This window comes from Gossypium raimondii, chromosome 7 (genome assembly GCF_025698545.1).
Source record: "Gossypium raimondii isolate GPD5lz chromosome 7, ASM2569854v1, whole genome shotgun sequence".
In the NCBI taxonomy this organism is placed as follows: Eukaryota; Viridiplantae; Streptophyta; class Magnoliopsida; order Malvales; family Malvaceae; genus Gossypium; species Gossypium raimondii.
This window is the reverse complement of record NC_068571.1, coordinates 24,435,417-24,460,082: the sequence shown is the minus strand read 5'-3', so window position 1 is coordinate 24,460,082 and position 24,666 is coordinate 24,435,417. Positions and strand designations below refer to the sequence as shown.

Here is a 24,666-nt window from a genome sequence, read left to right as displayed (position 1 = left end):
TCTCCGAAGATCTTCTCTTGGTTGTTAAACCATTTTCAGAGACTAGCTCAAATGACCAACTCGAAATCGCCAAAGGAAGGTGAGTTGACCTTTAAGAAAATTGTGGAAGCAAAACATATTCAATAAAGAACACAACAATTTATAGTGGTTTGGCCCCAATTGCCTACTCTACTACCTTAGCTTTCCACAATTAAGTATTTCTCCAAATTCACTAATTTGATAACCTTTAAGGATAATGTTTAACCTTATAATCTCCCTTAAGATTTCTACCCAAAATCTTAAGATTGCAACTCAATAACAATGAAAGCTCACAAGTGTGTACAAGAAAAGCATGAAAGAATTAAGCACTAAGGTTGTTTTTTTTATTAATATTTAAGCTTGATGATCTCTCTTTTTGTTGTAGGGTCTTTGGAAGCTGATATTTATATCCCTTAATTGATTTACAACTATTGTTGTTGTTGGAGATATGAATAGAGCCATTGGGGATGTGAAACTAGTACATTTAATTCACTTGCAACAACGAGTATCGATACTAGCTAAAAAGGTATCAATAATTTTTACATTTAATGCAAAGTTTAGTGACAGTTGGAGCTAAAGGTATTGATACCAATGAGCTTTTATCAATACCATATGAAAATTATCAATACTGGATCGGTACTTAGTTGAATTGGTTGAAAATAGAATGTCAATTTGGTACCGATTTTAGAATGAGTATCAATATTTTGAAAACTATCGATACTTTTTGGCCTGGAGCAATACTGACTTGTTTTTAAACAGTTTTAACTTGATTGAAAATGTTTAGCTCAATTGAAGCCATTTTAATTTGATTTTATCATTTTGTCAATTTTGTTCAACTTTAAATTTTATTCAAAAGCATTTTAATTTGTTATATCAAAACATATTATCAGATAAAGCTAGTTTAACAAAATTATTGGGTAAACTACACCCATAGTTAATCTAAAATAATGTTTGTCCTATTTCAATCGCTCTAAATTTTTTTCTCAATTTAATCACTCAAAAAAAAAAAACTCGTTAGAATTATCTGCTATTTATTAACAATCACACATTAACCCAATGAGTGTCAATGGCATGACTTTTCCAAACTCCAACAGTCATTTCCTCTTCTCTTCTTCCATCTTTTATGTTTCTGTTTTTTGTTCTTTTTTGTTATTGTTCAATGAAGAACATTAATAAACCATCACCACCTTCTTTGAGTTTGAAATGACCTTCGTACTCCTCTCCTTCACTATTTCCTTCTTGTTCCTCACCGCCACTACAATGGATGTAAAAAGTCTGTTTGTGATGTCTTTTTACGTAATTTTAGATAACCACTTGGAGCCAGATGAGCCTACAAAACGGTAGTCAAAATTAAGTAAACGTAACGATGTATATGGAAACTGTTGAAAGTTGCATCGTTCCTCAAAACCGTGAAGAAAGATGAGTGTATGAGTTAACAAGCCTCGGGGAGAAGATATACACTAGGATGTAGTCGTTGTATATCTTCGACTTGATTAGCTTGTTCGCAATCAGGCACAGAAAACCAGACTGCAATACCAAAATAATCCACATCAGCAACAAACAAAACTCTTCGAACACCAATGGACCAAGCTTGGGTTAGGTCGTCAAAAGCTCCCCAAATCTCTGCTTCTTTCACAATTCAACTTGCAAATCCTAGCATCCATTGACCATTTTGATGCCTAATAAATTCCCTGAAGTCATAAGAGCTTTATTTGTATTGACCTTAAACTATCCCATAGTCGGTGGAGGCTAGCTGACGATGCTTCAAACTCTATCATCTTTACCTCAAAGAGCCTTGCAAACCTAGAATGAAAAAAGTTACGCTACAGCAAATTAAGCGCGTTTTTAGTGGCGTTTAGAGCGAAAACACTGCAAAAGTTAAACTTTTAATGGTGTTTGTATTAAAAAACGCCACAAATATATATATCATTAGTGGGGCTAAAAGAAACATGCCGTAATAAGTCGTTCTATAATGGCGTTTTTAGAAATAGTGCCGCAAAAGGTAAAGAAGTAGCTGCGTTTTTCTCTAAATACCTCTAAAAGTATAACAACAATACAAAATTCCATCCGACTCGACATCTGATCCGACCGAACTAAACGCAAAATAAAGAAAGGAAAATGGGAAAGAAAACGGCAATTGACGACACAGAACAAAGCAGGAGCAACTTAGCTGATCTCCGTCTCCCTGCCTCAAGAGAAAAAGGAAGTATCTGAGAGAGGGAGATACATCGCCATGATTCTCGCGGTGTTATTCGCCAACTCTGAAGGCAACATCTTAGTTGAACAGTACGTCTGCCCCTCCATTTTCTCCCATCCTATGCTTTGATTTCTTTTGCTGATTTTTCTAACTATGCTCTTTATCGCTTCTAGTTTGTTGAATTAGTTGAATCTTTTTTGTATAGACGTAGATCGTTAATGGGTCCTTTTTTTTATGGAAATCGAATAATTTTATTCTACTTTCTAGATAGGATTTGATTTGGTAGAAATTGGAGATGGATGATGGTTGGGAAACACATGATATGTTTCTTCAAAAGTGTGTTTTGCTATAAAATTTAAAATTCAAAATTCAAAATTCAAAATTCAATTTTTTATTTAATGCCATGGAAAATTAGATTTTGTTTTTGAAATATTGAACAACCATTTCATTTCACGAACACAATTTGCTCTACATTTTCTTTCAAAATATCTCTCAAATCTTTCAATAATTTTTAAGCTTTTAAATCTTATCAATCAATTTTGAAAATTTTATTTTTAGCAAAATTTTCTATGTTTTTAAGATCAAAACATGATTTTCCATTTTTTTCTATTTTTGTAAGAATATGGAAAAGAAGGGAGACCGTTTTCTTGATTGTTCTTGACTTTGATTTCTGGAAAATCCAACTAGGCAGTGGTGATGTAACTTAATTTAATGATTTTCTATAACTTAATTTAATGATTTTCTATCCATGAAACTTAATTTCTAATGATTTCCTCATTTTTAAAACTATGCTCATGTTCGTTGGGTTAGAGAGAGTCGAGATTTTTAAGATTTCTTGTTGTTTTTCAGGTTAGATTTACCGTGCTAATGAGATTTCTTATTGTCTATGTGAAGAGTTGAGATTTCAACAGAGAATTCAATGTTTTTAGGTTAGTTTTAAGTTCTTAAGTATAAATGTAAGGTTAGATTTGAGTTATGGTAGGTTTCGGTTTGATTTCTTGAATGTTTTTAGGCTAAATCGCATTGCATGATTTTGTTGAATTTTAAAGGTTTTGATGGTTGTGATTTTGTTGATCTGTTCTAACATGATTGAACTATGTGAAACGCTTGCATCTGCCATTAGCACAGAATTGATAGTTAATTGCACAAGTCTAGCATGGACCGCAATGAACACATCATTCATTTTTAGTTATTATGTAAATGTTTTAAACATGTAGCTAAAGTTTGTTAAGTTGCAGAGAGTCTAAAGTATAAACAATGGTTCAACAGGCCTGATTCACTGGATTTCTTTACCAAACTTCCATCTTTGTTCGGGTGGCCTGGTAGCTTTCACAAGTGGAAAAGCCATTTTGAGAGTAAAAAGAAACATAGTCTGTACTTACGGATACGTTTTAAACTGGGCAGTTGGTTCTTCTAATTCAAAATACAGCAGTAGCATAACCTTTTTGCTTCTGTCATGTTTTATTTTTTTCTACCCTGAAATTAAGTTAATTCCATGAGTTAATTCATCAAGGCCACAAGTTTCCTGTCTTTGTTGATTATGGATGGATCTGTTTCCTAAACCTTAATTAAAGCCATCCTGAGATATCAGTTTAAATAAATGAACAAAAATGTTCTTTTATCAGGTCTGTTTACATTGTTTACACGGTGCTTGGAGATGTCAACGTCTACGTTGTTGGCAAAGATGGGTATGATGAACTTGCATGTAAGTATATCTTGCCCTCTTTACATGTACAATCCTAGTTTGTGAGATTTAGTAAAGCGGCAAAACTTGAAACTTGACTAAGGTATGCAGTTTTCATGCTGTTTGAGGTGAGAGAGCTTGAATGGTTCATAGGTTCTTTGAAAGAACTGTTCTGAATGATTTGATATTAAAACACTGGGTTTTCTGTATCGTGACTTGCACATATCTCTGTGTTCTTAGTTACATAAGCTTCTCTATGATGTTTAACATTGCTTGCTCATAGTGCGACCCATTCTTATGGTCTGTAAATTAAAATAAATATTGCTTTTTTTTTTTCTTTTTCTTTTTTTATCTTTTGAAATGTAATTTAGCACTCCACAGAATTAAAAAGACAAGAAAGTTAACACCAATAATTGTAGTGCATTTGAAAGGGAATCAAATATATCATCTAACATGGTTCTTTAGGTTACATACTTGAACTTTATTACTGATTTACTTCCTGAATAGTTTTGCTCTAGTGGCAGAGGTGATCTTTGTTATAACCTCAGCTGTAAAGGATGTATGTGGAAAGCTACCAACAGAGCGCCTTTTTCTGGATAAATACAGAAGGATATGCTTGACTTTGGATGAAATTATTTGGAAGGTGAGGTCACAAATTGGTATTCTAACTATAGTTTTGGCTTTCTTCCTTTTGATTAGAAGCTGTTGGTACTATTTGTTTTATTTGACTTGCACCACTTCAGTGAGGCTTAAGAAAACTAATTATGATCTTTCATCTGGCCATGATTTTCAAAACGCTAGAATTAATGTAGCATGTGGCAACTCACTTTCTCGTGCTGCTTAAGCACATCTAATATCTCTGTGCCAGGAAACTGTGACTTTTTGTCTGATTGTCAATTAGCATCCTTTTGCATTTTCTTCGATGGATACTGCTGCTAACGTTTTGCCCCACCCCTTTTCTTAAATATTCTCAAGGGATATCTAGAGAACACGGATAAAGACAGGATCAGGAGATTAGTACGTTTAAAACCTCCAACCGAGTTTTAGGCTGAGAACACCCTACTGTCACAGCCCATTTGGAGGCAGTAGATTCAGGGTCCTGTACTCCTGAAAGGCATGGTATATCCTCTGCTGTAGTATGTATTTACTATGTGAGTATTGTGTAATATCATGCTTCCTATTCTGCATTACAGATATTTTTCAATTCTGGGTTGGAGCTTATGGAACTGTTAGATAGACATTGTGATATCCTCGCATTGATAGGATACCAGTGAAATGTTTTTTTTAATTGAAGTTGTGACTTAAGATCAGTTTAAAGACATAAATGTTCTTTATTGTTATTTTCATGACCTTACTAACTTGAAATTATATATAACCAAATAATTTGGTATTGTGCTTTCCCTGTAACACGTATGTACATAACTTGTTACGTTGTCTCAACTTGAATTATTGGCATCATGCAACCTTTGCATTTTCATGAACTGGTTATAAAATAATACCAATTGGGATTTTGAACTTCTCTCTATCTATAGGTTTTTAATTTTTAGTATTTATGATATTTAATTTGAAATTAGAATTATCGAAAATCGCTCCTTCATTTTATTACTAATTTGGTAATTTGGTAGAGTTGAAAATAAAATTTGATTGTTTAGTAAAATGGTGGGTGGCTAAAATCTAAAAAGGTAGCTAAAATATTACTCGCCTGTAATTGGAAGCCCTGATTTAGATATAAAAAGGTAGCGAAAATATTAAACAACTGTCATTTGTTATACTTCTGTTATACTTTTGTCCTTGATCCCTTATGTGTCCAATGTAAGAATTTATGGTTAAATTTCCTTTGGATTTGTTTTGTTCTTTCTTTCGGGGGTAAGGAACTTAAATCAAGGAATCATTAAATGGGTGTGTTTCTTTTTTTTTAATAATTATATGGATTTTTTAATATATTTTGTTATTTCAGTTATTGATTTAGATCATATACATATTTCTTTCGTGATAGTATCATTTAGATTTGAAGTTTGTTGTTGGATTTGAAGTTACAGGAAAATATGTTAAATTCGGGTTCTATATGAAATAAAATGGGTTGGTAAAATCTGTTAATGTTAGTGGCATTTTCCCACAAACGTCACTATAGAACATGATCTTTTGCAACCCTTCTAGCTACAAACGCCACAACATGCTCGACTCTCTTGTGGCGTTTGTAAAAAAAAAAGCGTCGCTAAAAATCATGTTCTATAGCAGCGTTTTTCCACATAAACGCCGCAAATTTTAGCGGGGCTATCTCAAGCGGCGTTTTTCGTCAAAAAAAGCCGCTAAAAACTTATTTTGCTATAGTGTATCACACCGAAGTTCTTAATTGATCTCGAAGTACTTTCTAATATAGAAAAGCTATCACACTTATTAACAAAACAGTGCTTCCATAGCTAATATCAGGGAAACTAGGCATCATAAAAGGAAAAAGCACATTGAACACAAATATCATATCATAAGAGAGGAAAAATATGACTCATTCACTTCACTGATGTAAGTGGAAGATTGTTAGTATTTGTGCCCTAGTGTAGTGATTTCATTAGTGCTTATTTGTAATTTTTCAAAGTAACTGAATAAATAGATACTTTTGTAGGAGTATTTAATGTTTTTTTTATGAATGCACTCAATGATTTTTACATGTAAAGTAAAATGTGTAAGCAAATATTGGCTCACTAATTACTTAAGGTTTAACTAATATTAAGTTGCATTACATGGATGGTTTGTATGTTGAAAAATTTGTTTATGAAAATAGTATTATAGCATAGTGAAATTTTAAAATGTTTTTACAAAACTCGAACCTTTGTTGTGTTATGTATGGCAATAAAATTTACCAAATTTAGTACTTGTGTTTTTGGACTAACAAGACTCATTGAATCTTGGCTTTTTACCAAACAATCTTCTTTGTGATCCTCAAACCTTCGGTTGCTAAGAGAGTTAGCTCTTATCATGAACCTAGCACGAAATCAAGGCTGCAACTTTCTAGTAGGGAAAGTTCACTTTCTCTCTAGGAAACCAAAACCGAAATTTTCTTTCACGAGTACTCATGAAAAATTGAATTTACTTTGTATCTAAAGAAATTTCCTTAAATTTTGCCAAAGTATCCAAATATCAATTGTGCTTATTTACCCCATAGCCCCTATATATTAGGAAAAACAATAAGAGTTCTACTAGAAGATAGTGAAAAATAATTTTTTAATAGAAAATCCAAAGTCCCTTGAGGACTCAATGTGGTGGGCAACACACCTCCTATATCAAATTGGCTTGTTGGGCCTTTTCATGCATTAGGTACAAGTATATGTGCAATCCAGTTTTAAATTAAATTAAAATAAATTCATAATTATTCAACTCAATAACTAATCTTGACGATTTTATCGTATTAGAATTTGTGAGTAATTAAATTTATTTGTCATGTTCAATAAAATTGCGATGACTAATTAATTTAATTTTTCACTTTGAACTCAATTATATAATTATTATCAATAAAATAATAATCCAAATAAATTAAATTAGTTTTAATTCATCTATTGTTCCTTTCAAGAAAATGCATTTAATGTGGATAATAATTTATGCAATATATTTCTCTTTCATCGTTTTATTCATTTATCATATTGATTTTAATTTGCAATCCATACAAGGTCGTGTTGAGTTAGCGAATAGACCTCATATATATATATAATTAGGGATTAAAATAATTTTCAAATAAATTCCAATTCTTCGCCTAATAAACAACATTATTTACTCATGGAGTCAATCCACTAAAAGTACCATGATTGATCTCCCCAATATATACCGTTATGAAAAAAATCTTAGGGTCTGTTTGTTTGCCAGTAAAATGTTTTCCGGAAAATGATTTCTGGAAAATGATTTACTTTTCTGGAAAATGATTTACTGAAAATATTTTTCTGGTGTTTGGATGAATCTGTGTAAAATATTTTATGTTGTTTGGTAGATTTCTTGAAAATATTTTCCGGAAAAGTTGTTTTTACATATATTAATAAATTTATAGACATATTAATAAATTTTTATATTTTAAATTGTTTTTACCAATGGTTTATTTATAAATAAATAAATCAAATTAAATATATAATAATACTCAATTATTAAAATATAAAAGCATTGCAAACTACTTCCGAAATTTACTAATTAGTAGTGAATCAATTGTAGTGATCTCCTGATGAAGTTACGCTCAGCATAAAAGTAATTTTTTTGTTGTCTTACAAACAACACAAATAGCATCATTATCAAATTTCAGCCACTCTCAAGTATAACCAATTCCTTAGCCAACCAATCTACATTGTAACATAAAGCTAACTCCTATAAAATTTATTCCAATGCACACATTTACAGACATAAATATGTATATATGTATGCATTCAACAAATACATAACCATATGCATTCATTCAGCTATGTTCTTTGAAAGCTACTACTAGATCAAGCATTGCCCCAATACTATAGGCTGCCATCCAATAGAGAGGAAAAAATACAAGCGAAGAATCCAGCTTTTTACTTAGACATATGGCGAAACGTGCTCACACAACTGATAAGAAAAAATCACTCATGGCCCAAAAAAGAATTTCATAGAACTGATAGTAAAATCAAAATGAATGATACATACAATCAAAATTTTCAACTCACACCTATTGATTTAATTCAACCAGGTAAAGAGGCAGACAACCATCTGATATCTATGAAGCAAATGAACTAGCAATATACTAGAAATATCAGCAATTGCAATCAACAAAGGCAACAGGCCCCATTGAAGTCCCCAATTTAAATCTATTGATTTAATACGTGCTCTCATTGAAGTCTCCAACTCTAGGAATATGGTTCTGCCAGAAGCCAGTCAATTAAGCAAAATCAATAAAAATTCAAGAAACATAAACCCAAACCCAGGTAAACTACTACATTTACCTTACGGTGCTTGCCTATTATGTTGCCATGATTTCCAATTATAACAAAAATAGAGTTTTGAAGAAGACCGACCCTTACCCGGGGTTCTCTTAACAACTCTTTGTCAGCAGAAAATTTGAAAGCCTGGAATGATTTGAAATGGAAAAGTACATATAACTGCCTTCTACAATATACTTGTATTGAAATGACAAAAATTGAGGCACAAGGTGGTAAGAGTTAGAAAGGGGTGCAAGTGATAATAGGCATTAACATGTCCTTACCTTCCAATAAATTTAAAATGGCATATCCAACTCAAGATTTTTTATGATTTGTACCCTCGACAACATTGGTAAAGAACAACACAACCTATAAAATTGTTATGAGTATCCTAAATTGAGATCTATCTTGATCATTAGAGACAAGATTAGTGCTTTGTTGTAGCACAATTTAAAACAACTGTTTATGAAAGCAAGACAATGTACAAGTACATAAGCATGAGAGCAACGGGGCTTTTAATTTTATCTATTAATGGTTTTCACTTGTCTTGGGAGAGAATATGATTGTTGGATATTACAAAGGTTAAACAAAAAGGTAGATCAGATTCAGTACTAGCTCTAGAAGTTCGAGTACAAAACCACAAGCACTTCTAATAAATCAAATTCTACAGTCCCTAATGGTCGAACCATTACTCATTTATCTTCGAAAAACAGGAGTAGCGAGTTGCAAAATCTATACCTCATCAACTTCCATTGAGATATCATTCACACTTTGCCTAAGTAATCCTTTCAATCTTCCTTTCTTGAAATCAAAGCTTATCACCAATGTTGTTTTCAAAAGTGAATCAACATCTTTAGGATCGCAATCCATAGACTCTTTATCATTGACCACTACATACTTCCCTTGAGACAACTCGGATGCATTGGAATTGGACAGAGTATTTTATCTTCCGACAACAAAGTCATTTATCCGACAAGCATAGAAGTCAAGAAATCAGTCCACTTTACATTGCTCACTCGAACCATCTGAATTTCTCGGCATCTATGACATGATAGAAGTACTACAACTCTTCATATGACAACTACATAGATATGAATCAGTCCAGACAGATAAATAACTGAAGCAAAAGAGGAAGAAGCACCATTATATATACTATACAAATTTCTCTCTAAAGCTATATTTAGAAACATGAATTTGAACATTTTGATTTAATTTCATTTGTTATAAAAATCTACGGATAAATAAATATTGATTACCTAAGATGATGGATCTCTATATCAGTGAATCGTTATAATGCAGTAATGTTGGATAAATAAATAGGCACTTGAAGATCAAACTCATGTTTTGAAGAGAGGGCTTTAGCTGATTCAGGTGGAACAATAGTTTCAAGTGTTGTTCCACAATTCAACCCTGTATAAACCGGTGACTTTACGTCAATAAACCATAACAAAATTCCAAAAGATTGTTACTTTCACCAAGAATAAGATCAGAGATTTTGAATTTTAATAGGCAAAACATGTTACTTGTTAATGAGATAAACATTTACAAATTCTAGGATCGTCTGTAATGATCATTTCAAAGGGCAAAAATCCACCAAAATGACAATAACCAATCGATTCATAATAGACAATATGAAATGGGTTTCCTCTTTCATGATCAAATTTGCTTTTACAATATATATATATATATATATATATATATATATATATATAAGCAAGAAAAATAACAGAAAGATTGGAATTTTTGCCCAAAGCATGGCCGATTAAGAAAAACAAAATACCCAATTAAATCAACAAAGTGAAGACAGATAAATTACAACCCGAAAGCGGAAAAAAAAAAAAAAGACTGGTAGAGTTGAGGCTTGAGATTTGCGCTCAAGAGGTGGTGAAGCGAACTATACCCACAAATTGATCCATCTTTGAAACTTTGCTTTTCTTCTATGCTTCCATTTTCTTTCCCAATTCCATCAGTTTTCTCCATTTTCTGATTCCCTCAATTATTGTTCCGAAATCAAAACATAGAAAAAAGGTTGATGAACGCCGGTGTCTGGTGTTAAGAATCGGTGTTGGCTGATGGGCAAGCAGAAGATCAGGTGTCAAGGATAGGGGAAGGGGAAGGGGAAGGGAAAGGGAAAGGGAAGATCGGTGTCTAAAATTTTCCTGAAAATGTCTTACCGAATTAGAAACGGTAAGACATTTTCCAAAATTAAAGGCTTCTTTTTCCTTTGTTTGTAATTGATTTTACGTGAGGAAAATATTTTCAGCCAAACAAACACTGGAAAAGGCTAAAAACCTTTTCCGGAAAATGTTTTACTACAATCAAACGGACCCTTAGATTTATGCTTTGTCGAATGACCTTGTCATTAGTGTACCACCCTCATAAGATATTCTTAATCTTCTTGGGTTAAATCTATTTTCCTAATATGATCCTATTTTATCTCATGACCACCATATTTTTTTCTCATAATTTATGCAATTCTAGTGAAAGAATACCGTTTACTCTTTAATCGAGCTAGGAATTTCACTATTGTAGGTGAAGCCATGTCATACATAAATCATATTCCCAACATATCAACTTTCAACCCTAATACCAATTGAGCACATCTTTCAACATATCAAATTATATGAGTTATATACACATATTCAGTCCCTTATTCAAGATTGAGGTAAGTGACACTATGAATGTTACAAGTGAATAATTTTATAAACGAATCTAGAATAAATTCAAATTGAGTCCTATTTGATGTATTGTCAATCCAAATAATCACATCTATGTCTCTATCTTTCTAGAAGTCATCCACTCCAATACCCAAGATAAGGTATCTCCCCAATAAGACTTGATAGGCAACATAATAGTCCATTGAATCAATTGCTCATTTTGATTCCTCAAACTATGAAAAATTTAAACTACATACTAATATAAGTTGTATTTTCGTATTATAATCCATACTTATGATGTAATTTAGTATTAGTTAAACCATAGGTAACAGATGAGACAATATTTACTTATTCATTTTGTTTTTCATGTGAAAACCATCGATGACAAATATACAAAGTATAATAATTTTAATTGTGAAATTTTATTTAACAAATCTATTCAAAAAATTACAAGCATGATGGTGAAAGCACTACGTTAAGGACACAATCCCAAAATTGTAATGTGACGAGGAAACTTATATTAGTAAGTAATCCAAATGTTCCATAATCTATGGGATCAAATTGGGGAAATGAATTAAGTTAGTATTATTATGTCATTTATAAGTCTAATTGGGGAGATAGATTGTCTTGAAAATTAGAGTTGGATTAAATCCAGAAATAGAGACATATATGTGATTGTATGGATTGACATTACATCGAACAAAATCCGAGTTGAGTTAGACCTAGATCCATTTATGGATTAATTCATTTTTGTCATTCATAGTGTGACATGCCTTAATCCTAAGTAAAAGAATGATCATATGTGCATGTTGGATCTGGTGCCCTAAGTGTAGTATTTTCGTCTAAGGACACTTGTGGTTTTTCGAATAGATCGGTTAATAAAATTATTCATTAATTACATTAATACTTTGTATATTGTCCTTACATGGTTTTTGCATGCAAAGCAAAATGGAAGCAAATGTTGCTCATTATTTGTCTAATGTTTAACTAATATTAAGCGGTATTACGTGGTTGGATTGTAATACGAAAAGATAACTTATACTACTAGACGAACCTAAACATATTCTTAGTCTAATTAGAAATGAGAAAACCGATTGAAAGACTAATATGTTGTCTATCAAGTCCAATTTGGGAGATGCCTTGTTTTAGGCATTGGAGCAGATGACTCTCAAAAGATAAAGACATAGATGTGACTAACTGAACTGACAAGTACATCGGACTGGACCCAAGTAGAATGGATCTCGAATCTGTTTATGGATTTATTCGCTTGTGATGTTCATAGTTTGGCATACCTAAATCCTGAGTGGATGGCGAACTATGTATGCGTGACTCGTACACTTTGATATAAGTAAAAGTTCGAGTTCAAATAGATAAGGAACCGAAAGTTGGCGCATTGGGTGTACGACTTCTGCAATACGTAGCATCATTCACAATAGTGGAATTCATGACCCGAGATATGAGTAATTGATATCCTCTCATTGGCATTACATGGTTGATGAAAAGGAAACATGGCCATGGTCTTTCGTCTTTGTGATGAATGACTTAATTACTATTTGATAGTAATTGACTTTTCATGAAGGAAAATATAATGGTTACCATGAAATAAAATAGGATCATATTGGGAGAACATATATTATCCCAAAGAGATTAATGATATCCTATGAGGGTAACACACTTATGACAATGTCATTGGACAAGCACTAAGTAGTTGTTTTCGTAATGGTATGTCGTTAAGGGGGGGCTCAGTCATGATACTATAGTGGAATGAGTTTGTGACTTTGTAATACCCCGAAAATTACTACAGTAAGAAAGTAAGATAATATCCTTGGTATAGTAAAATAAGGAAATAAAGTGATAAAAAGGATAATATTGAGTTATGTCAACATTGAGAAGTATATTATGACATATTAATTTAAGAAAGGATTAAATTGCAAAAGTGAGAAAAGTTTTGTTACCCAAGAGTAAATACTCAAAATTTAAGGGGTTAAAGTGTAAATACAAAAAAGTTGAAGGACCAATAGTGTAAATATTTTAAGATTGGAATAATCTAGAAACTAAATAAAATGGATGAATTAGGACCAAATTGAAAAGGCGAAGAATTTTGAGGGACTAAATTGCAATTTTACCAAATTAAGTGATGACTCAAGGATGGAATTTCAAAAGATTATAGAGGGCAAAATGGTCAAATAGAGAGAGAGAGAATTCTAAAAGGTAATGATGATGTTTGTGATATTTTTAATTAATTAAATAGATAAATGTTATTTAATTAATATTTTATTAAGATTTTTAGTATTATTTTATTATGAAATGATTAATATAAAAGGGAGGAAAGATGATGAAAAAATTATCATCTTTTCGATGCAACCAACGTGAGAAGAGAGGAAAAGAAAGAAGTTTTCCTCTCTTTACAATTTGGTCCTCCCACCAAAAATTCACCATTTTCACTTAGAAATCAAAGAAATTTCCATAGCCACCAAGAAAGAAAATTGATAAGGAGACAATGGGGAGCTAGAATATCAAGTTAGATTCAAGAAATAGAAGCTGGAGGAGAGAGAAAATCAAGCTAAAGATTGAAATCAATAGCACAATGTAAGAACATCAAGATTTCAATATATTTTAAATTTGATATTATTGAAAAGCATGGAAATAATGTTATAGTAGAGTTTTCTTATATAAGGTCTTAAGTTCTTGATATATTAGTGAAGAGAAATAAGTGAAAGTGATGGGAAATATTATAGAGAAGGGAATAAGGAGTTATACACCTAGTAATCAACATTTTGCACTAAAATAGTTTTGGACAGCAGTAGTAGGTTAAATTTGAAAAATCACCATAAATAGTGAAAATAGAATTAAAGTATGAATAAAGTATGGAATTAAAGCTTATTAAGTCTAGTTTCTCATAGAAGAAACGGTGTAAGTAATGGAATTGTAAATCATGAGATATAATAATTTTTGTGATACAAGGTCAGAATGAATTCGGGTTCCCTGTTCTAACTTTGGAAAATCATAAAAATTGAATACAAATAATTAGAGACTTAAATTTATATTTTAAAATACTGAATTAGTCTATTTTCAATAGAAACAAACGTAAACATCATCCAAAATTTTCACAAATAGATAATTAATTTTTAGTGAAGAGGGTCGAACTATCAAACAGTGAAACAGGGAATCTTTAAAGAATAAACTGTACTTATTTGCTAAACCAAAAATTCTTAAAATATTATCGTAAGAAGATATGTGAGTATAGTTTCATAGGAATTTAGCGGATCTTAATTTGGAGTTTCGTAGCTTAGGATATAAATAATTTACTGACTATGACTCAAGTGGATAACTTTGAATTAATATATAAATAAATGGTGAAATTATAGATAATGTTACATATAAGCATATTATACATTAAGGATGTGGAATGGAGAGGAGGAGGAGGAAAATAAATGATTTCAACTAGCATGAGTTCTCATTAAAAATGACCAATTTGCATGTTTTAGGTTCAAGGACTAAATTGAATAAAAGTAATATTTTAAGGGTAAATTGGTAAAGATGTCAAAAAGTGACCAAATTGCATGCAATGAATTGTTTTATTATTTAAATTAATAAATTGAATGAAATATTAATTTATATCAAGATTGGGTGAAAATTCGAGGAAAATAGAAAATTACCAAAATGTCCCTGAATTTTGGTATTTCTGCAATTTAGCCTGGTAAGTTCGTGTAACTTGAATTATATTCTTAGATGATTGAAATATATATATTGGATTGAGAAATTGATTTGAATTGTGAACATGAGAAATTGTGAATTGAATGAAATGGAAATGAAGCTTTGAATTACATGAGTAAATATCGGATCTCGTAGGCCCTATTTGTTATGAATATAATATTTCCAGGATATGTTGTAAAAAATTATAAAATCACGTTAATAATTTAAAAGTTTTAATTCGGATGAAATTTTGTAACTCGGTTTAATACATATGCAAATGTATGTCTTCTAGTAATGCCCCGTACCCTATTCCGGCATCGAATATTGGAAAGGGGTGTTACAATGTGACATCGCCAGATTCGGTCATAACATTTAGACCGGGTTTGGGGTGTCACAGACTTAATAAGTTTATAATTAATAGGTGAAAAGCCAGTACTTAATTATAAATAATTTGAGCCCTAATTACATATGTCGAACTAGTCCCTCCGCTAGCTCGTTGAAATCATAAATGAATTGCATGTTTGAATAGAAATGAACTAAATGAATAGGAAAAGTGAAATGAGAAACATTCAGGAATCATTATGGTTTTTTCTGAAATGGAAAAATGGAATCATTTGGAAACAAATGTAGGTTTCCAAAAATAGAATTGGGAATGGAAATGATTCATTTACAATTCTATATGGATTACTTAAAAATGATCGAAAGAATGAGTTTATGTTTTTGAGCTGTTTTGAAGCTTGAAAATGAAAATAAACCATTCGATCACAATGAACATGTTGAGTTATGAAATATTAAACATATCTTCTCCGAATTTTACCAAGGGTAAAATTGTCAAAATTTTACCAGGGATAAAATCATCAAAACTTTATTAAGGGTAAAATAGGGATGAGAAAATTATTTAATATAGAATGGAAAGTTTATTTTGGGAAATAGAAAGGTCGAACCGGGTTGGATCACATTATAGAGTATTAGGTCAAAAGACCCAAGAAGTACTCGTAATTGGACTCGATATGAAAGACGCCCAAAACTACTCATAACACGAAAGGGCTAGTAGCCCCAGTAGGAATACTAGGGTGTGTCATCCACTCCACTCCTACTCTAAGTAGAAAGATGTTTTTCTATTTGAAATAAACCACTACAACTCAACAAGGGCTCTACCTTCTCTTCTTATAAATAGATGACACCAGTAAGGCATAATACAGAGCTTTGAGAGATTGTTACTCTGCTAAAAAATAGAGAGAATTTATTCACAACTATTAAATATATTTTTCCAGAATAACAATTATATCAGTGTCCATTAAAGAAGAGAGAATTTTCGTTTTCACCCCAAATAAAAGAGAAACCTTTTCTAGTTTTGTGTTTCGATTCAATTGATTCGAGCCCATACTTGAAGCAGTATGTGGTACTAGAATAGAGGAGAAAATCATTTGGTTGAAAGCCAGGAACGACGAATGTTCGCTAAGTCGAAAGCATGAGTATGAATTTATTTAGGGTTTATTGCTATAAATATCACAAACCAGGTCGGTTCTCAAAATTTTAATTTTTCGCTGTGCAAGAAAACTATTTTCAAACTGGATTTCTTCCAACAGTGCACATCTCATGTACTTTGATATGTTGAAAAACTATGCTCTCTAAGTAGTGGGTTGAAAGTTGGTGTGTTAGGTACATATGCATGATATGACTTCACTCACAATAACGAAGTTGTAACTTAATAAAAATAGTAAATGTTTTCCTCACAATTTCATTGTTTGAAGTTGAACCAATGTTATTTAAATACCAAACAACTCTAAACAAGTTTCAATAATAAGAATATTAATTAATTGTTAATAATAACCAAAATCATAACATCGAATGTAATAAATATAAAAAATATTTATAATAAATTTTTTATTCATTTGAACTATACGAGATAAACATATTAAGAATAAGTAATATTAATTAAATATTAATAATAGATAATATCATATCAATAATATTTTTTATATACCATTTTTTGATACAATGCTTACAACTACCTATAACCCCTCCCTAACCCTTTAAATTGGAGGATAAACATGCTTCAGCGCGCTAGAACCCACGTCATCCTATAGTGGAAAAATGTTAATGCCAACCGAGCTAAGACTTAATCAGCTTATATACTAAAACTTTTATTCATTCAAAGTTTCGAATTATACAAATTAGTTAAAAAAGACTCAACATATTGATTAATTATAAATAACAAATAAATAATATCAATACTAAATTAATTTTTTATATTCATTGGTGTTATAAATATTTTATTATTAAGTGGATGTCCATCAATATCAATACATTAGGACTTTAATGCTTATTAGAATTAGAGTTTTATACCATGTATACTTCTTATGTCTATAAATGTAGACTTTGAGAAGCAGTGTAAATATCTCTATTAATCAATAAAATACGTTTTCTTTTGCTCCCCATATTTTTCTTTGTTTTTTTTATTCTTTACTCTATTTATTTCTCTTTATTCCATAACATGTTATCAGTACAATACTTGATTTTCTGGATTTTTTCTTTCATGACTTCCTTTCAGATATTCTTTTGAAGGGTTTGGATTTTGAGAAAAAAATCCCCAAAACCACACCAAATTTTGAACCCAAGCCTTAATACCAAAACTCTTCTTCCTTAACCAATCAACCACCCAACTATCAATATTATTTTGCATCAAGTATTTTATAAAATCAATTGTCGCGGGAGAGAAAATAATAAAAGAATGCACCACTAAAAGGAATAAAAACCATGTCTCCTGGTTTCTAGTATTCCTTAACCACTAAACTAATCAAATATTATAGCTATTTAATGTTAATAAACTTATAAAACCGATCCTACGGAGAGAAGATAACAAAGCCAATAATCACAATAAGAGAAATCTAATCTGTCATAATTTGGTATGTCAAATTAGGCTCTCCAAAACACTTGAAAAGTTTATTCTCAAGCAATTTAAGTATCTTTTATATGTTTTTGTTAATTTTTAGATTTAATCATTAATAAACATTTTTGCTTATTTTTTCCCCATTTGAGACCCAAATTGGTCAAACAGTGTCATGGGGAACCTAACGATGTATTAAGTTGGTGTAGGGAGACGATAGTGGTCCCACCTCAAGGAAAACATCATTCAGAGTGGGTCTCGCGACACTAATGCCATGGAAATCATTGTTGGGAAATGTGTCCATATTGTAGTAAACATGTAACTATATTCTATGTATTTCAACAACGAATAAATAACTTTGACATTTCACTGTTATATCTTTTCTGTTGTTGTCTTTCATGTCTTGCATACATAGAAAAATTGTGACAAGCAAATATTAGCTCATTGATTATCTAAATTCAAACTGATGATAAGTGGCATTGTAAGAACATTTACATTTTGAGAAAAACAACTTACTTCAGTAGATAATCTAAACGAGTCCGCAATCCTGTAAAAGAATCAAAGTGAGTGTTTGATTCAATTACTTGAAAGATTATTATGTCGTCTACAATTCCAATTGGGAAGATGACTAGTCTTGGCTATCAGAGTAGTTGACTGCACAAGTAGAGACATAGACGTACTCATTGGAAGAATGATACAATGCACTAGACCTAAGTTGAATTAATTCTGAATCCGTTTTTGGATTAATTCACTTCTGACATTCATGATGTGATTTACCTAAATCCTGAGTTAGCCACTGACCATGCGTATGTAACTTATGTGCTTTGATATAAGTTGAGGCTTATGCTCTAAAGATGATCGAGCCTATAGCCGGTATGTTCGGTACATGACTTTACTAGCAACTATGGAATTCGTAGCTCGATTAAAGTGTTAACGATATTCTCTTATTAGCATTGTGTGCATTGATAAATATGGAATGTGGTCATGGGTTGCTATCTAACACCCCAAACCTAGCCTAGACGTTATGGTTAGATCAGGAAGTATTACGTAATTTTCTTGGAATATTCCAGTTTTCGTAAATTTGAACAATTAAAATAGTCCCTTAAAATTCCAAATTATTCGAAATTGTATCATGTCTGATTTTATTACTGAAAACGTTTTGGTTTATTCTTTTTCTAAAAACTTATTATATTGCAGTGGGGACTCCTTAAAAGGGTGGTGTTTTGGAAAAAACACAGTTTATTGTTGGAAAACCATTAATTTTGTAGAAAAACGAATTTCGTCGACTAAACGTTTAAGCAGTATTAACTAAAATACAACATTAAAGTTCTAAAATCCAAAACAGTCCCAAAGAGTCCAAAATTTACAAAACTCTCAAACAAAAATTTTAAGTCAAATTTAAGAAAAGACAAATTTTAACCGAGCTCCCGATTACACTGATCCACCTAAGTCTAAGGGTTACCTTAAAATATCAGTCAAACCGAAAGTGAGTTTTTGATACCCAGTTTATAACGAATAACTTAAAAAAATTGACGCATATCAGACAGATTAACAGAATCAGATTCATATTAGAGTAATTCAGGTACAGACATGAAATCCTACCCCCATCCGCTACACACCAGCTCCGACCATCCCAATACACAATGTGGGGTATGAAACATCCACCCAGCCCTACACACCGCTTAGTGTCGATAAGACACTTTACATAATATTTGCAGCTATGCTGCCAGATAAATAGGCAAATTATCGTCTTTTACAGAAACACTTCCTCTACATAATATATAACCCAACTCAGATGCAAATATAGAATGTAACAGATATCAGACATATTTTCAGTATATACACATATCATAGCAGATATAGAACATACATAGCATTTTCTAAATTTTTTTAATATATTACGTAGTTTACTTATCATATGACATTTTAGTTTTACAAGCAATTATCGAGATTCATGCAAACAGATGACCGGATTCCATATTATACAGTTTATTTGAACACATACCGACCCCACGAAAGTTCCATGGTTGATCAAAACGACGTGTACGACGCTAGGGAAATTTTTAGAATTTAGGCTCACATGCCCATGTGACCCACACGACCCAATTAGTCCAGATCGTGTGTCACACACGATCCAGTGCATGGTCTATCACAAAGCCGTGTGGCATCGACAATGAACTTTTTTGGCTTTCGTCAACTACTATTTTTTGGTACACACCTGGTTCGATTTTGACGTGAATGCAAACACGAGACTCCTAGAACCTAAATACGATATTTTCGCGATGAATTTTAGTAATGAGACAGGAAATTAATAAAAACTCAAATACAACACCTCATCCAATCACTCAAGAAAATGCATTCATGCTTACCGCTAAAACGAACAGTAGCAATACGATACTTAAGTTGTTGGAGAAACTCCAATCGTCTCACGATTCTCCCCTAATCGAGCATCAAAATGGTCAAACAAAATCAATACTCATACCATTACAATAAATAATGAAAAAACCCAACTTACTCATCGATCTATAAAAATAAAATAAATAAGTAAAAACAACTCCACCTGCCCTGGGAACGTACCGAATCAACACAGCAAGAATGAATTTAAAAGACAACAGAGTTATGAACATGGTATAATTGATAAGTCGAATAATAAAAATTGAAATGTAACTTGAATCTGTTTGGGGAAAGAAAGAAAGAAAAACAAGAAAAAGAACAATAGCAAACTGAACCGTAAGAAGCAAAACCAAAAAAGGAATAAAGAAAGTGGGAAACAACACCCAAAAAAATGTGAATAATGGGAACATATTTTTTGGGAATAAAATGAAATGAAATGAAATGAAATAAAATAATAATAACAAACAAAAGAAACCCAAACATGACAACACGACGAGAAAAGAAAGAAAAAATTAAAAAAATCATGAATACGGTTTGACTGATACCGCCTCAAATAGAGACGTAAAACACATCATGAATACGGTTTAAACGTGAAAACATCATGAATACGATCTAACTCTAGAGGTAGTTCTAACTGATAAGCAACCGATCTCACACGTCTTAGAATCTAGTACGACCCAATGAACCTAGGGCTTAACTTGCCCTTACATCCAAAAGGAATGACCTTCTTCCATGGAAACACCTTAAGGAAGACATAATCACCCACAGAAAACTCGATATCCCTCATTTTCAGATCTACATATGACTTATGTTTGTCAGAAGCCACCTTAAGATGATCCCGAATCAATTTAACTTTATCCTCAGTCTCGAAAACCACCTCCGGACCTAAAAGTCGCCGCTCACCCAACTCAGTCCAACCCAATGGAGTACGACACTTACGACTATACAAAGCCTCGTAAGGTGCTATCTGATCTAGACTGAAAACTATTATTATAGTCAAACTCGACCAATGGCAGAAACTCCTCCCAACTACTTTAGAAATAAATCATACAACTGTAAAGCATATCCTTCAATATCTGAATCACCCTATCAGATTGACAATCGATCTGAGGATGGAATGCAATACTAAAGTCTACTCTCGAACCCAGAGTCTCATAAAGTTTCCTCTAAAACTAAGAAGTGAAGCGAGGATATTTATCATAAATAATCGAAATCAGAACCCCATTAAGTCTCACGATCACCGAAACATATAACTTGGCCAGTTTTTGAAGAGAGTAGTCTATCCTAACAGGAATGAAATGGGCAAACTTAGTCAACCGATCCTTGATGACCCACACAGAATCCTTACTAGGTGTTAAGGGCAACCCACTAATAAAATTCATAGTCAATCATTTCCATTTCCACAATGGAATCTTAACGGGTTGAAGCAAACTCGAAGGTAATTAGTGCTCAGCCTTAACTTGCTGGTACGTCAGACAACGAGAGACGAAATCAGTCACCCTCCGTTTCAAACCAAACAACCAATACAATTTACGGAGATCCCGATACATTTTATTCCCGCCGAGATGCACAACATAAGGGTTACTATACGCTTTTCGCAAAATAGACTACTTCAAACAAGAATCGTTAGGCACACAGTCCTGTCCTTGAAAACACATAACCCCATCACTATTTAGCTCAAAATCAGACATACTACCATCCTCAACCTGATGGAATCAAAGGACTAAAGAATCATCCCCCAATTGTTTATCTCGAATCTGATCAAACTAAGTCAGCTTAACTTGCAACTTGGCTAACAGAATCCCATCATCAAACAAACTTAGGCGAGCAAACATCACCCTCAAATCAGAAATTGCTCTACAACTAAGAGCATCAGCCACTACATTGACCTTACCAGGATGGTACTCAATTTTGCAGTTGTAGTCCTTAAACAACTTTATCCATCTACATTGTCTAAGGTTTAACTCCTTCTGAGTTAGGAGATACTTAAAGCCCTTGTGATTAGTGTAAATGATACATCTCTCACTATACAAATAATGCCTTCAAATCTTTAAGGTGAAGACAATCGTAGCTAATTCAAGATCATGTGTAGGATAGTTCCTTTCGTGTCACTTAAGCTGTCGGGAAGCATAAGTCACTACATTACTATCTTGCATCAGAATACAACCCAAACCAACATGGGATACGTCCCTGTAAACCACGAATTCTTTACCAGATTCAGGCTGTCTCAGAATAAAGGCCTAAGTCAAAATAGATTTTAGCTTCTCAAATCTCAATTGTTGCTCATCAATCCAGATAAATGGGATGTTCTTACACAACAACTTAGTCAGAGGAGTTGCAATAAATGAGAAGCCCTTAACAAATCTTCGATAGTAACCCGCTAGCCCAAGAAAACTACAGATCTCAGAAACATTCCTAGGTTGTTTCCACTTAAGCACAACCTCGATTTTCTTAAGATCAACTCTAATCTCCTCAGTAGAAATCACATGACCCAGAAATGTGACTTCCTTAAGCCAAAACTCTTATTTTCTCAACTTAGTATAGAGTCGATTCTCACGGAGTATCTGAAGAACTACTCTAAGATACTCATCATGATCATCCTCAGTCTTAAAGTATACCAGAATGTCGTCCATGAATACCACAAGAAACTGATCCAAATACGGGTGAAAAACCCGGTTCATAAGATCCATGAATGTAATCGGAGCATTCGTCAAACCAAAGGGCATGACTAGGAACTCATAGTGCCCATAACAAGTCCTAAAAGTAGTCTTATGAACATAGACATCCTTAACCTTAAGTTGATGGCACCCAGAACGAAGATCTATCTTCGAAAACATAGATGCCCTACGACATTGGTCGAATAAGTCATCGATCCTTGGAAGTGGGCACTTATTCTTTACTGTCAATTTCTTCTATTGACGATAATCTATACACATCCTCATAGTATCATCCTTCTTATTTACAAACAGCACTGGTGCCCTCTACATACACACACTAGGACAGATGAACCTTCGATCGAGGAGTTCCTAAAGCTGAGCCTTTAGTTCCATAACCTTCTTCGGTGCCATGCGATAGAGAGCATTGGACACCGGAGTTGTACCCAGTAGAACCTCGATATTGAACTCCACCTCTCTATTCGGAGGCAAACCTGACAACTCCTCAATAAAGACATCTGGAAACTCCTTAACCGTTTGAATGTTCCTAACAGATAAATCCACAAAAGCCGATTTACATACATAGGCCAAAAATGCCTCACATCATTTACGAACCAACTTTTCAACCATAAGAGCGAAGATCACATTTGATAAGTAATCCTCACGTTCACCGATCATAATTACTTCCACATCATTCTCAAATCTCAAAACTACCCTTTTAGTAACATAGTCCAAACTGACCCGATGCTCCACGAGCCAGTCCATTCCCAAAATTGAATCAAATTTCTAAAATGGTAGCTCTATCATATTAGCCGAAAACACAACCCTTTTTATCTCCAACGGTACGTTCCTATAAAATCTATTAACCCGAACTGATTGACCCAATAGACTAAGTACAATGATCTCTCCAGAAGTGCTCTCAACAGAAATCCCCAAATTTACATAAACAGAACTAGCTATATAAGAGTGTGTTGATCCTATATCTATGAAAGTAATATAGCAAGTAGTATGCATAAAAAATGTACCGGTGATAACATCCGCGGCATCTCTGTCCTCACAGCATCTAGCCGCATAAGCCAATAAAGGCTATCTTGCCTTAGTCTAATTAGTACCTCTGCTCGATGCTCTCTAAACTCTACCCATACCATTACCACCCTTCATCAGACCACGACCCCTAGGCGACTGCTGAACTGTCCACTGAGGCTGAACAAATTTCAGAGTTGGAGCTTGCATCTAATTAGACCGCTGTAGGTAATCCCTAATATGGTACTCTATCGATCCACAACGCAAACAAGCTCCTAACCTCCTCCAACACTCACCCGGATGGTGTTAACACAATCCCTACACGACTGAACCACATTAGGAGCAACTTGGACCTCAACCCTCAGAGGCCCATCAGATTTGGCCTATTTTTTAGGCCTCAAAACGAAACTAGAGGGCTCCGAATCCCTCGTATTCTTACCTCTATCATGCTCCCTATTTTCACGCTCAACGTACTTAACCTCCTCAGTAGTTCTCGCATTGTCCACTAAGACGGTAAATACCCGCTCCCTCTATGGA

General features: G+C 32.9%; 1 protein-coding gene and 1 non-coding gene across 3 annotated transcripts; one reads left to right on the top strand and one right to left on the bottom strand.

The window, feature by feature from the left end:
• Nucleotides 1-2,156: 2,156 nt before the first annotated feature.
• On the top strand, nt 2,157-5,239 carry LOC105798897 (uncharacterized). 2 transcript variants are annotated; one of them, XR_008197489.1, is made up of 5 exons: nt 2,157-2,304; nt 3,841-3,920; nt 4,418-4,542; nt 4,875-5,018; nt 5,093-5,239. XR_008197489.1 is itself a non-coding variant. In XM_012629140.2 (4 exons), exons 1-4 carry the CDS (start codon nt 2,252-2,254, stop codon nt 4,944-4,946), a joined length of 330 nt encoding a protein of 109 aa, XP_012484594.1. In that variant the 5' UTR covers nt 2,157-2,251; the 3' UTR covers nt 4,947-5,239. The 2 variants fall into 2 exon arrangements, 1 of the variants encoding a protein (XP_012484594.1); XM_012629140.2 differs by having other exon boundaries at nt 4,875-5,239.
• Nucleotides 5,240-8,501: 3,262 nt separating this feature from the next.
• On the bottom strand, nt 8,502-8,902 carry LOC105798909 (uncharacterized). The gene is made up of 2 exons (XR_008197640.1): nt 8,840-8,902; nt 8,502-8,757 (listed from the first exon to the last, which is right to left on the bottom strand). It is a non-coding gene; the product is annotated as an uncharacterized LOC105798909 (transcript).
• Nucleotides 8,903-24,666: the final 15,764 nt, after the last annotated feature.

Coding starts and splice junctions, on each gene's coding strand:
- LOC105798897 (XM_012629140.2), top strand. CDS start 2,252: ATGATTCTCGCGGTGTTATTCGCCAACTCTGAAGGCAACATCTTAGTT. Junction 2,305..3,840: donor GGCAACATCTTAGTTGAACA/GTACGTCTGCCC, acceptor TTCTTTTATCAG/GTCTGTTTACATTGTTTACA. Junction 3,921..4,417: donor TGGGTATGATGAACTTGCAT/GTAAGTATATCT, acceptor GTTTTGCTCTAG/TGGCAGAGGTGATCTTTGTT.